Source organism: Oncorhynchus mykiss, chromosome 1, assembly GCF_057628025.1.
Source record: "Oncorhynchus mykiss isolate SJ-2025 chromosome 1, ASM5762802v1, whole genome shotgun sequence".
NCBI classification, from domain to species: Eukaryota; Metazoa; Chordata; class Actinopteri; order Salmoniformes; family Salmonidae; genus Oncorhynchus; species Oncorhynchus mykiss.
In genome coordinates, this window is record NC_143022.1 from 62,627,370 (window position 1) to 62,641,887 (window position 14,518).

A 14,518-nucleotide genomic window follows, 5' to 3' on the forward strand; every position below is an offset into this window, starting at 1 on the left:
AATACTGTAGCAGCTGCAATAACAGTCTGCAATTAAACAGCCACTGCCCCAAATGTTAATACAGTCCTAACAGGGAAGTCTATCATCAGCATTCCATTAGATCAAATACCACTGATTATGTCACTGGGATATCGCTTTGTGTCTGTATTTGGAGGGCCACCACAACATGGAGATCCAACCTCTTAGAATACACATACAGTATGAAAGAGAGAGAGAGAAAGAGTGCAGGCTCACGTCATGTGTGACCTCCTCCCCAAGATCCGTCTCCATAATAAAGATTTTGGAGATCTTCTCACAGGGTCCATGAAGCACACGGTACACCAGAGGATACGCACTGTCCTTCAATGGGGTTCTTTCTGCAACACACACACACACACACACACACACACACACACACACACACATAAATATACTATTCCATACATACCCAAGCATAAACACACACACACGGCACAAAAGAACGAGATGTGGTCACTTACCACCAGACTCATGGACCATGTAGAGAACAAACTCATCTGATTTATTCTCCACCTGGAGACACAGAGAGTCAGAAACATGACAATCACATCTGAGAAACTAGTGTGTGTGTATTGTGTGAGTGTGTGCTAAAATGTGTGTGTATAACTCACTCTGAACTTTTGTAGCAGCAGGTTGAGGACCTGTAGTGTTGTCATGGAGCTGTTGACTCGGACGTTAGTGACCGACCCAAACGCTGGAGTAAATACTGATGTCTGGCGAGAACACATGCACGAGTGCACACACACACACACAAATACACACACATACATAGCAAATATATACAGTGAAAAGGGCAGTGGGCCCAAAACGGATCTTTGAGGAACAATATAATTTACATTTACATTTCAGTAATTTAGCAGACTCTGTTAATCAGAGAGAAGTATGTGCAGTTACTGCATTCATCTAAAGGCAACTAGGTGAGACCTCCACGTATCACAGTCATAGTAAGTAAAAACAAATATGCATAAATAAAGCAGATATCAGCAAAGTCAGTGCTATAGTAAGAAAAGACAAGTGCGAGTGTTAGTGGGATTAATCAAGATACTTTTTGAAGAGGTAGGTTTTCAGATATCTCCTGAAAATGGGCAGCTACAGTGCCTTGCGAAAGTATTCGGCCACCTTGAACTTTGCGACCTTTTGCCACATTTCAGGCTTCAAACATAAAGATATAAAACTGTATTTTTTTGTGAAGAATCAACAACAAGTGGGACACAATCATGAAGTGGAACGACATGTATTGGATATTTAAAACTTTTTTAACAAATCAAAAACTGAAAAATTGGGCGTGCAAAATTATTCAGCCCCTTTTCTTTCAGTGCAGCAAACTCTCTCCAGAAGTTCAGTGAGGATCTCTTAATGATCGAATGTTGACCTAAATGACTAATGATGATAAATACAATCCACCTGTGTGTAATCAAGTCTCCGTATAAATGCACCTGCACTGTGATAGTCTCAGAGGTCCGTTAAAAGCGCAGAGAGCATCATGAAGAACAAGGAACACACCAGGCAGGTCCGAGATACTGTTGTGAAGAAGTTTAAAGCCGGATTTGGATACAAAAAGATTTCCCAAGCTTTAAACATCCCAAGGAGCACTGTGCAAGAGATAATATTGAAATGGAAGGAGTATCAGACCACTGCAAATCTACCAAGACCTGGCCGTCCCTCTAAACTTTCAGCTCATACAAGGAGAAGACTGATCAGAGATGCAGCCAAGAGGCCCATGATCACTCTGGATGAACTGCAGAGATCTACAGCTGAGGTGGGAGACTCTGTCCATAGGACAACAATCAGTCGTATATTGCACAAATCTGGCCTTTATGGAAGAGTGGCAAGAAGAAAGCCATTTCTTAAAGATATCCATAAAAAGTGTTGTTTAAAGTTTGCCACAAGCCACCTGGGAGACACACCAAACATGTGGAAGAAGGTGCTCTGGTCAGATAAAACCAAAATTGAACTTTTTGGCAACAATGCAAAACGTTATGTTTGGCGTAAAAGCAACACAGCTCATCTCCCTGAACACACCATGCCCACTGTCAAACATGGTGGTGGCAGCATCATGGTTTGGGCCTGCTTTTCTTCAGCAGGGACATGGAAGATGGTTAAAATTGATGGGAAGATGGATGGAGCCAAATACAGGACCATTCTGGAAGAAAACCTGATGGAGTCTGCAAAAGACCTGAGACTGGGACGGAGATTTGTCTTCCAACAAGACAATGATCCAAAACATAAAGCAAAATCTAAAATGGAATGGTTCAAAAATAAACATATCCAGGTGTTAGAATGGCCAAGTCAAAGTCCAGACCTGAATCCAATCGAGAATCTGTGGAAAGAACTGAAAACTGCTGTTCACAAATGCTCTCCATCCAACCTCACTGAGCTCGAGTTGTTTTGCAAGGAGGAATGGGAAAAAATATCAGTCTCTCGATGTGCAAAACTGATAGACATACCCCAAGCGACTTACAGCTGTAATCGCAGCAAAAGGTGGCGCTACAAAGTATTAACTTAAGGGGGCCGAATACTTTCGCAAGGCACTGTATGTGTGTGTGTGTGCGTACATATGCATGTGTTACCTTGTGGTTATAGAAGTGTCCATTGATGGAGAATCTGTGTGAGCGTAAGTGCTGCAGGTCGGAGTGTGCGTGTGTCTTTGACCTTCTGGTGACCCCCATGAAGGAGGCATCACTCCTGGTTCGCAGCAGCTGGGGGACCTCCTCATCGTCCTCCTCCAGACTACCTGAGGGAGAGAACAAAGAATTAGAACTTCCTCTTCCTGCTGCTCCTCCTCCTTACCCTCATCACCCCCCCCCCCCCCCCCCATACTCCAACTCAAAAGTAATGTTTATACAGTGTCTGTACAGGCCATAATACTGTTATTGTATTTATAGATATGTACAGGACCTTCGGAAAGTATTCCGACCCCTTGACTATTTCCACATTTTGTTACGTTACAACCTTATTCTAAAATTGATTAAATAAATGTTTTTCCACAACAATCTACACACAATATCATATAATGACAAAGCAAAACAGGTTTTTAGAAATGTTTGCAATTTTTTTTTTTTTTTAAATAACAGAAATACCGTATTTACATAAGTATTCAGACCCTTTGCTATGAGACTCCATGAGCTCAGGTGCTGCCTATTTACCTATACAGTATAAGGTCCCACAGTTGACAGCCCATGTCAGAGCAAAACCCAAGCCATGAGGTTGAAGGAATTGTCCGTAGAGCTCTGGGACAGATCTGGGCAAGGGTAACAAAACATTTCTGCAGGTCCCCAAGAACACAGTGGACACCATCATTCTTAAATGGAAGAACTTTGGAACCACCACGACTCTTCCTAGACCTGGCCGCCCGTCCAAACTGAGCAATTGGGGGAGATGGGCCTTGGTTATGGAGGTGACCAAGAACCCAATGGTCACTCTGACAGAGCTCTAGAGTTCCTCTGTGGAGATGGGAGAAACTTCCAGAAGGACAACCATCTCTGCAGCACTCCACCAATCAGGCCTTTATGGTAGAGTGGCCAGACGGAAGCCACTCCTCAGTAAAAGGCACATGCCAGCACGCTTGGAGTTTGCCAAAAGCCACCTATGGACTCTCAGACCATGAGAAACAAGATTCTCTGGTCTGATGAAACCAAGATTAAACTATTTTGCCTGAATGCCAAGCGTCACGTCTGAAAGAAACCTGGCACCATCCCTACGGTGAAGCATGGTGGTGGCGGCATCATGCTTTGGGGATGTTTTTCAGCGGTAGGGACTGGGAGACAAGTCAGGATCGAGGGAAAGATGAACGGAGAAAAGTACAGAGAGATCCTTGATGAAAAGCTGCTCCAGATCTCTTAGGATCTCAGACTGGGGTGAAGGTTCACCTTCCAACAGGACAACGACACTAAGCACACAACCAAAACAATGCAGGAGTGGCTTCAGGACAAGTCTTTGCATGTCCTTGAGTGGCCCAGCCAGAGCCCGGACTTGAACACGATGAAACATCTCTGGAGAGACCGGAAAATAGCTGTGCAGCAACGCTCCCCATCCAACCTGACAAAGCTTGAGAGGATCTGCAGAGAAGAATGGGAGAAACTCCACAAATCAGGTGTGCCAAGCTTGCAGCCTCATACCCAAGAAGACTCAAGGCTGGAATCGTTGCTACAGGTGCTTCAAGAAAGTAGTGACTAAAGGATCTAAATAGTTATGTAAATGTGATATATTCCATTCTAAAAAACATTTTTTGATTTGTCATTATAGGGCATTGTGTGTAGATTGATGTGGGAAAAAAACGATTTTAGAAAAAGGCTGGACAAAACCCTGGCATGACCCTGGACAAAACCCTGTCGTTCTCTGTAAACATCAAAGCAGTGACTCCCTCCTGCAGGTTAATGCCCAGAGTACGACCCTACCTCACATAGTAAGCGGCGTAGGTCCTAATCCAGGCACTTGTCATCTCCCGCCTGGACTTCTGCAGCTCACTGTTGGCTGGGCTCCTGCCTTGTGCCATCAAACCCATGCAACTTATCCAGAACGCTGCAGCACGCCTGGTGTTCAACCTTCCAAAGTTTTCCCATGTCACCCTGCTCTTCCGCACACTCCACTGGCTTCCAGTCAAAGCTCGCATCCCCTACAAGACCATGATACTTATGGTCTTGCCTATGGTGCGGCAAGAGGAGCTGTCCCACCCTACCATCAGGCTATGCTCAAAACCTACACCCCAAACCGATTGATCACTCTGTTCTGCCACCTCTGGTCTCTTGGCCCTCCCACCCCAGCGGGGGGTCAGCTCCCTCTCCACTCTGCCCAGTCCAAGCTCTTTTCTGTCCGGGCACCCCAATGGTGGAACCAGCTTCCCCCTGAAGCTAGGACAGCAGAGTCCCTGCCCATCTTCTGAAAACAACTGAAACCCTACCTCTTCAAAGAGTATCTTAAATAATCCCACAGCAACCCCCCCACACCCCCTTCTCACACTGACCTCCCCACCCACCCCACAAAAAAAAGACTCACTGTTGACTTATTGTATTTGTTGTTGCTCTGACTGCTGATAACTACTTATGGAGGACAAACGTACTTATGACTGTGATATGTGTTTGTCTGACTTAGCTACATTACGTGAACAAAAGTATGTGGACACCTGCTAGTCGAACATCTCATTCCAAAATCATGGGCATTAATATGGAGTTGGTCCTTCTTTGCTGCTATAACAGCCTCCACTCTTCTGGGAAGGCTTTCCACTAGATGTTGGAACATTGCTGCGGGGACTTGCTTCCATTCAGCCACAAGAGCATCAGCAAGGTCGGGAACTGATGTTGGGCAATTAGGCCTGGCTCGCAGACAGTGTTCCAATTCATCCCAAAGGTGTTCCATGGGGTTGAGGTCAGGGCTCTGTGCAGGCCAGTCAAGTTCTTCAACACTGATCTCAACAAACCATTTCTGTATGGACCTCACTTTGTGCATGGGGGCATTGTCATGCTGAAACAGGAAAGGGCCTTCTCCAAAAAGTTGGAAGCACAGAAGCGTCTAGAATGTAATTGTATGCTGTAGCATTAAGATTTCCCTTCACTGGAATTAAGGGGCCTAGCCCGAACCATGAAAAACAGCCCCAGACCATTATTCGTCCTCCACCAAACTTTCCAGTTGGCACTATGCATTTGGGCAGGTAGCATTCTCCTGGCATCCGCCAAACCCAGATTTGTTCGTTGGACTGCCAGATGGTGATGAGTGATTCATCACTCCAGAGAATGTGTTTCTACTGCTCCAGAGTCCAATGGCGGCGAGCTTTACACCACTCCAGCCGACTCTTGGCATTGCGCTTGGTGATCTTATGCTTGTGTGCAGCTGCTCAGCCATGGAAACCCCTTTCATGAAGCTCCCGACGAACAGTTCTTGTGCTGACATAGCTTCCGGAGGCAGTTTGGAACTCGGTAGTAAGTGTTGAAAGCAAGGACAGATGATTTTTACGCAGTACGTGCTTCAGCACTCGGCAGTCCTGTTCTGCGAGCTTGTATGGCTATCACTTAGTGGCTGAGCCGTTGTTTCTCCTTCACAATAACAGCACTTACAGTTGAACGGGGCAGCTCTAGCAGTGAAGAAATGTGACGAACTGACTTGGTGGCATCTTATGACGGTGCCACGTTGAAAGTCACCGAGCTCTTCAGTAAGGCCATTCTACTGCCAATGTTTGTCTATGGAGATTGCATAGCTTGGTTTTCGATTTTATACACCTGTCAGCAACGGGTGTGGCTGAAATAGCGGAATCCACTAATTTGAAGCGGTGTCCACATACTTTTGTATAAAATGTATCTTAAGATGAATGCAATAACTGTAAGTGGCTCTGAATAAGAGCGTCTGCTAAATTACTAAAATGTAAATGTCTGTGTGTGTGTACTTACTGGTCAAGGCAGGGTCAGTAGTTCTGTCGAGTATGTTGTTGTTAGATTCTGTCTGCTTTGGAAGAACCTGGGATCTCTCATTCCTACAAACACAAATTATTGACATAACTGATTGGCACTCACATAGGCTTAGTGCATTTGTGTGTGTGTGTGTACCTGTTGACTCCTCCATAGTGGAGTCTCTCGTTGTCGTCGTGCATCTGCAGTCTGATTGGTCGCCGCAGACCCCAGTAGATATTCAACAACCCCTCGATGACCAGTGCTTGCTCCTCCTACACACACACACACACACACACACACACACACACGGTGTGTCTGTATAAAACTTGCTGGCTCATGTTCTACTCATTCTCTCACTCAATCACACACGGTCGTGTGGCCGGTCACACACTTGCTCTTCGGACCAGCTACAGGTCTGTCAGTCTCAGAGAATTTCACCATAGAAAATTCCATAGATCCTACTATCCATGTGGGTTTTCCAACATACGTAGATGTTGGAATATAGAATGGTAATGGTAATGGTAATAGTAAGGAAAAAGACACACGTGAGTCCTCGCGACTCATTGATACTATCATTCCTCTAATTTAGTAATTGTCTTACAAACACAACACACAGATCTCTAACCCTCCTGTCTCTCCTCTCTCTCCTCTGTAATATGAAGCATAGATGGCTGCTTCTGCCCCTAACTCACCTCCCCACCATCACTGAGACCTTGGAGGTCCTGGCCCACCAAGCACAGTAATTCTCTCAGTCTCCATCCCAGTGCATCATTACTTTAAGACATGAAGGTCAGTCAACATGGACATTTTCAAGAACTTTGAAAGTTTGTTCAATTGCAGTTTCAAAAACCATCAAGCGTTATGATGAAACTGGCTCTCATGAGGACCGTGTCATGACTTTCCCTCTTGAGTGAGGATCATAGCTGCCAGATCAGCACCCCTCCTCTCTCCCACCAGAGTTGTATACCTTGCAGGAACTCTCTCCCACTCTGCAGAAATGGAAGTTGAAAATCCCTTTGTTACAACAGAGAGATTTTGTTGTACAGTAACATCCAAGATTGGATAATGAAACAATATTTCTGTAATCTAAACATTTGGAATGGTTTGTGGCTATTTAAAGAATAATCATGTCCAACATTTATTGTTTTGTGATATCATGAGAGACATTGTAATGTAAACATTGTAACTTTAAGAGCTTTCACAATATATATGTCATATATATATATATATATATATATGTCTAAATATCTAAATGTCATATATCTAAATGTCTAAATATCTAAATGTTGTAAAACTTATATGATTAAATATGAAACTATTTGTGAGAAGATAAAATGTGATTTTAGGGCCTAGAAAAAAAACCTTGTGACGAAATTCACATCAGACCAAGTAGGATGACGATAAGCCTGACGTCACGAATGGTTAGACAATTTTAATTTAACCTTTATTTAACTAGGCAAGTCAGTTAAGAACAAATTATTGTTTTCAATGACGGCCTAGGAACAGTGGGTTAACTGCCTGTTGAGGGGCAGAACGACAGATTTGTACCTCTTCAGCTCGGTGGCTTGAACTTGCAACCTTCCGGTTACTAGTCCAACGCTCTTAACCACTAGGCTACCCTGCCGCCCCAATAGAGACCATAAAAACGTTTTTAACGAATTTAAAGCGGTGGCTACGCGGCTGAGAAATGGTTTACAGGTTTACAGGTTTAAGTAGATAATAGACATGAACTTCACATTTCATGTTTGCATATTTAATGCATCAAGATCTACATATAATATATTTTAGGAATACTTGTCACGGCCATCGAAAGAGGTGGACCAAAGCGCAGCGTGGTGAGCGTACATTTTCCTTTTTATTTAAAATGTCGCCAACAAACAAAGAAACAACCATGACGCTTACAGTGCTATAGTGCCACTAACAAAGATAACTACCCACACTGAAAGGAGGGAAAAAAGGGCTAAGTATGATTCCCAATCAGAGGCAACGATAGACAGCTGTCCCTGATTGAGAACCATACCCGGCCAAAACATAGAAATAAAGAAACATAGAAAACAAAACATTAGAATGCCCACCCAAATCACACCCTGACCAAACCAAAATAGAGACATAAAAAGGCTCTCTCAGGTCAGGGCACGACAATACTAAAGATTCCAAACTGAGAGCAAGATAAATCCAAATGTGATACAAGTGCCTGATTTCGGCCGGAACACACCGGTACTGAGTACTGGCACCTTAAATTATCTACTGCGTGATTATCGGCAGATAAAAAATATTGGCACAGTACCGGCACCCAAAACGAGTGCTGGCACCCATTTCAGTCCACTTCAACCACTGTCTGAAACAAATTTTACTTCTGAGATTCTGTTCTCTGTGTCGCTGATAAATAGTGCTGAGCGATTAGTGCTTTTTGAGGCCTGTTCGCTGTCAGTTTGATTGAACGAAATTTCGACCGTTATCAACTTCAGTAAAAAAAAAAAAAAAACATTAAATACACTTTGCATTATGTGGGTTGAATGCTGTAACAACACAGAATAACACAATAAAGTCCCATGATTGTAGTAACTGCCCATTATACTCCTTATCACTTATTAACCATAATTTATTCACATTTCTTTACTTCAATAAAATATGTGAGTTGTTGTATATTTCATTTGTTTTATTTGATGACTATTATTTCATTCCAAGTCATCATCTCATCTCTATAGAACTGCTGCCTGTGCTGTCTGACAAAATCACTATTTTGTAGTTCTTCAAAGTAAATAATGCATACTTTTATGAACGCTAAATACCAACTATCAATCACTTAGATTGTGTATTTTCAGGTAGAGTTACCTCGGGAAGCAACCGCTGCTTTCTATATCACCTCACGATAGCGCATTCTTCTCTGTTCCATAGCAGTAATAAAATAAACACATACAGGTAAAGTATATGCGCAATGGATTATGCTCATTGTAGTTAATTACCACGTTTTATGAGCTAAACTATGTTGAATATTATCCTGTTACAAACTACAACTCCCTATAACATCGCACAGTTCAGGCTTGATCCGATTTATCTCTAGAGAAACTGTGCGAATTGAACTCACAGATGAAAAAATAACAAAATGGAAATCAAATAATTGAACTGAAGTTGGTAAAATAGTTGTTTAAAAACAGAAAAATTACAGAAATTTCAGTTAAATGTCTAAGCACTGTTGATAAGTCATCCTGACAGAGTAGCCAGTGAATCTGAGTAGCTCTCTCTCCCCTTATGGTGGTGGTCTATGGAAACTGCAATAATGTAGGGGACGACAATCGGATAAGAGGCAATCTGTAATTTTGATTAAGACATTAATGAGCGAGCTAGTCAATATAACTATTTGTTTAGCACTTTTGAAATGTCCAGCGACAGAATTCAGAACATGGGCCATTCTTAGTGTTCTCCCTGTACACCAAGTCAGGACCGTAGAATAAATAAAAGGGGGCATTTAAGCAGACAATGAAAGCTCTTACAATATTTGATGATTACATTTCTCTAAAACAGGTTATAGGCTGCATGTGCACCACCAAGTCAGAACAGTAAGCGAAATTGAGGGTTAAACAGACCAAATTATTAGGGTGAGGCACATGGGCTACTAATATCTTACTACACAACATACATTTAGTATTACTTTCTTAGCTACAGTATACATAACTCCCTGGGATATTACATCATTTATGCAGCAGCATAGAATACATTTTTGGACTCATCTTGTTGTGCTGTGCTCACTTGAACAGGAAGGTGGCACGGCCGTCCTTCGTGGGGCAAATGTTGTCATCAAAGTCTGGAATTCTCTGGATTTATGGTGCTTTCAAAACAACTGAGAACTCTGAAAAAAACAATGTTGAATCATGATGACGTCATTGGTCTTCAGGTTGTAGCTCTAAAAAGAGGCCGGATTTACAATTCCGAGTTGGATGACCGTTCAAAACGTATTTTCCCATTCGGAGCTTGTTTATTTATGACTTCCCAGTTATCTTGAATTCACTGAAGTCAAGTTTTTGCGAGTGTGGCACAAATCGTGCTTCATTGACAGCATGGCCAATGTTAAAATGTTTATCATTTTAAACTTGTAAAAGAGCCCAGATCTGGGACCGCCCAGATCTGGGACCACACAGCGATTCCACTGAATAGCAGGCTAGTGATTGTTTTGCAATGCTTGCAGTTAGCCACTGTCACTGATTCCTTCCAAACCACTCATTGTTGAATTTGCGATTTGCTGTGTAATGTTTAAGTCCAATTGCCGATGAGCACCTGTACATTTTATCTATAATTTCTCTTCATTATTTCTCTTCATATGACAAGGATTAAAAAGGATTTGCCAGTAGATTGTTGACTTGATTCATGATGATGACTGCTAGCTAAGATTGTGAAAGTATGATGTTTACATGATCAGTCCAATCAACGCTACTCTACATATAACGTGATTTTGACATAATTTTATCTGTGGCCAATGACCTTGAGCCTTCTTGGATGGGCACCTCTAGTGTAACTCTATGGCAGCACCCAAGGGGCAAGAATTTTCTAGCTCTACCCTTAGATTTGGCAGAGACATAGTGTCCCCATGAGTGATAGAACACTGAGCCAATCACGACACAGAGCTCCATATTTTCTGCTGGCAAGCCCCACCCACCACCACAGAAAACACTGAGCTAGGCTGAAACACCGGCATTTTGGAGCTGCCTTACTCAAGAAAACAAAAAAGAGACCATGTTTGTATGTGGCTTTATTAACTCAATGATATACACTGCTCAAAAAAATAAAGGGAACACTTAAACAACATAATGTAACTCCAAGTCAATCACACTTCTGTGAAATCAAACTGTCCACTTAGGAAGCAACACTGATTGACAATACATTTCACATGCTGTTGTGCAAATGGAATAGACAACAGGTGGAAATTATAGGCAATTAGCAAGACACCCCCAATAAAGGAGTGGTTCTGCAGGTGGTGACCACAGACCACTTCTCAGTTCCTATGCTTCCTGGCTGATGTTTTGGTCAGTTTTGAATGCTGGCGGTGCTTTCACTCTAGTGGTAGCATGAGACGGAGTCTACAACCCACACAAGTGGCTCAGGTAGTGCAGCTCATCCAGGATGGCACATCAATGCGAGCTGTGGCAAGAAGGTTTGCTGTGTCTGTCAGCGTAGTGTCCAGAGCATGGAGGCGCTACCAGGAGACAGGCCAGTACATCAGGAGACGTGGAGGAGGCCGTAGGAGGGCAACTACCCAGCAGTAGGACCGCTACCTCCGCCTTTGTGCAAGAAGGAGCAGGAGGAGCACTGCCAGAGCCCTGCAAAATGACCTCCAGCAGGCCACAAATGTGCATGTGTCTGCTCAAACGACTCCACGAGGGTGATATGAGGGCCCGACGTCCACAGGTGGGGGTTGTGCTTACAGCCCAACACCGTGCAGGACATTTTTCATTTGCCAGAGAACACCAAGATTAGCAAATTCGCCAATGGCGCCTTGTGCTCTTCACAGATGAAAGCAGGTTCACACTGAGCACATGTGACAGACGTGACAGTCTGGAGATGCCGTGGAGAACGTTCTGCTGCCTGCAACATCCTCCAGCATGACCGGTTTGGCGGTGGGTCAGTCATGGTGTGGTGTGGCATTTCTTTGGGGGGCCGCACAGACCTCCATGTGCTCGCCAGAGGTAGCCTGACTACCATTAGGCACAGAGATGAGATCCTCAGACCCCTTGTGAGATCATATGCTGGTGCGGTTGGCCCTGGGTTCCTCCTAATGCAAGACAATGCTAGACCTCATGTGGCTGGAGTGTATCATCAGTTCCTGCAAGAGGAAGGCATTGATGCTATGGACTGGCCCGCCCGTTCCCCAGACCTGAATCCAATTGAGCACATCTGGGACATCACCAACGCTACGTTGCACCACAGACTGTCCAGGAGTTGGCGGATGCTTTAGTCCAGGTCTGGGAGGAGATCCCTCAGGAGACCATCCGCCACCTCATCAGGAGCATGCCCAGGCGTTGTAGGGAGGTCATACAGGCACGTGGAGGCCACACACACTACTGAGCCTCATTTTGACTTGTTTTAAGGACATTACATCAAAGTTGGATCAGCCTGTAGTGTGGTTTTCCACTTTAATTTTGAGTGTGACTCCAAATCCAGACCTCCATGGGTTGATAAATTTGATTTCCATTGATCATTTTTGTGTGATTTTGTTGTCAGCACATTCAATTATGTAAAGAAAAAAGTATTTAATAAGAATATTTCATTCATTCAGATCTAGGATGTGTTATTTTAGTGTTCCCTTTATTTTTTTGAGAAGTGTATATACATACATATGGCCCTTAGCCGTGGTATATTGGCCACATATCACAAACCCCCGAGGTGCCTTATTGCTATTATAAACTGGTTACCAATGTAATTAGAGCAGTAAAAATAAATGTTTTGTCATACCCGTGGTATACGGTCTGATATTCCACGGTTGTCAGCCAATCAGCATTCAAGCTGGAATCACCCAGTTGATAATTCCCATTATAACCTGGGTCGTTTGAGCCCTCAATTCTGATAGCCGGGGTATATCAGACCGTATACCACGGGTATGACAAATTATTTATTTTCCAGTTATATGACGCGTTGCATTGTGCCTAAGAACAGCCCTTAGCCACGGTATATTGGGGACATACCACACCCCCTCGGGCCTTATTGCTTAAGTGGCAACCAGCAGGGGTAGCTAAAGTCATAAACTTCAGCTTGATGGATCTCTTCCATGGCATGAACCTTCAGTGTGACAGTGGCTCCGACCAGAAACAACCCTTAATCCATAACCCTAGTCATGTAGCCCTAGAAATGACCTCTACCCCTACTCCATTGCCAGCAAGCAAACCTTGGCATGGGATGTCATAATTACTGTAAAAGCTACACAGGACGATCAAATGAATTAATTATATTTAATTACCTTCATAGCTTTAAAATAAGCTCAACCAGCATAAAGCTACCAGAACATGTAGTTAGAATAATAGAGAAGCTATGTATGCTACTTTCGCAACACTGCTCACACACTAAGTGGGTCTGATAATGCACAAAGGGCATGTAGACAGACAGACAGACAGACAGACAGACAGACAGACAGACAGACAGACAGACAGACAGACAGACAGACAGACAGACAGACAGACAGACAGACAGACAGACAGACAGACAGACAGACAGACAGACAGACAGACAGACAGACAGACAGACAGACAGACAGACAGACAGACAGACAGACAGACAGACAGACAGACAGACAGACAGACAGACAGACAGACAGACAGACAGACAGACAGACAGACAGACAGACAGACAGACAGACAGACAGACAGACAGACAGACAGACAGACAGACAGACAGACAGACAGACAGACAGACAGACAGACAGACAGACAGACAGACAGACAGACAGACAGACAGACAGACAGACAGACAGACAGACAGACAGACAGACAGACAGACAGACAGACAGACAGACAGACAGACAGACAGGAAGTTAATTACTACTGTCAATATAAATGAGTCTACTGGCACTTTTACTACCATCAACAATGTATGTAGGGCATTATAAGTACATCACCTGACAACTGTTCAGGTCATATGAGCTTAAAGTAAAAATGCACCCATACTCAATAACACACATGCACATGACGCATGCACCCACGGACCCACCCATGTATGCACGCTAACGCGCACACACACACACACACACACACACACACACACACACACACACACACACACACAAAACCGGTTTACCTGGCAAGGAATCCAACTACAGGTCCTTACAAAAATGATTTCAGTGTTTGAGACTGTGGCGAACCATGACTATTGGATGTACAGTGCCTTGAGAAAGTATTCTTATACCCTTATTCCACTTTTTTGTTGTGTTACAGCCTGAATTCAAAGTTCTGGCTTCAGACCAAGAAGTCCTTGAGTGCCCCAGCCAAAGCCTAGACTCGAGTCCCATGGAAAATCTGTGGAAAGACTTTCTGTTCACTGCCACTCCCTGGGGTGGCAGGTAGCCCAGTGGTTAGAGCATTGGGCCAGCAACCACAAGGTTGCTGGATTGAATCCCTGAGCTGACAAGGTAAAAA

At 43.7% G+C, this 14,518-nt stretch overlaps 1 protein-coding gene across 1 annotated transcript in view; it reads right to left on the reverse strand.

Moving 5' to 3' along the window:
• rassf4a (Ras association domain family member 4a) overlaps positions 1–14,518 on the reverse strand; it is a 68,411-nt gene that overhangs the window by 8,223 nt on the left and 45,670 nt on the right. Inside the window, exons 4-9 of the mRNA XM_021606291.3 lie at positions 6,555–6,670; positions 6,399–6,481; positions 2,589–2,752; positions 630–731; positions 480–531; positions 235–356 (exon numbers count right to left, since the gene is read on the reverse strand). Of these exons, the coding sequence (XP_021461966.1) occupies positions 235–356; positions 480–531; positions 630–731; positions 2,589–2,752; positions 6,399–6,481; positions 6,555–6,670 (639 nt within the window). The remainder of the gene's footprint in view (positions 1–234; positions 357–479; positions 532–629; positions 732–2,588; positions 2,753–6,398; positions 6,482–6,554; positions 6,671–14,518) is intronic.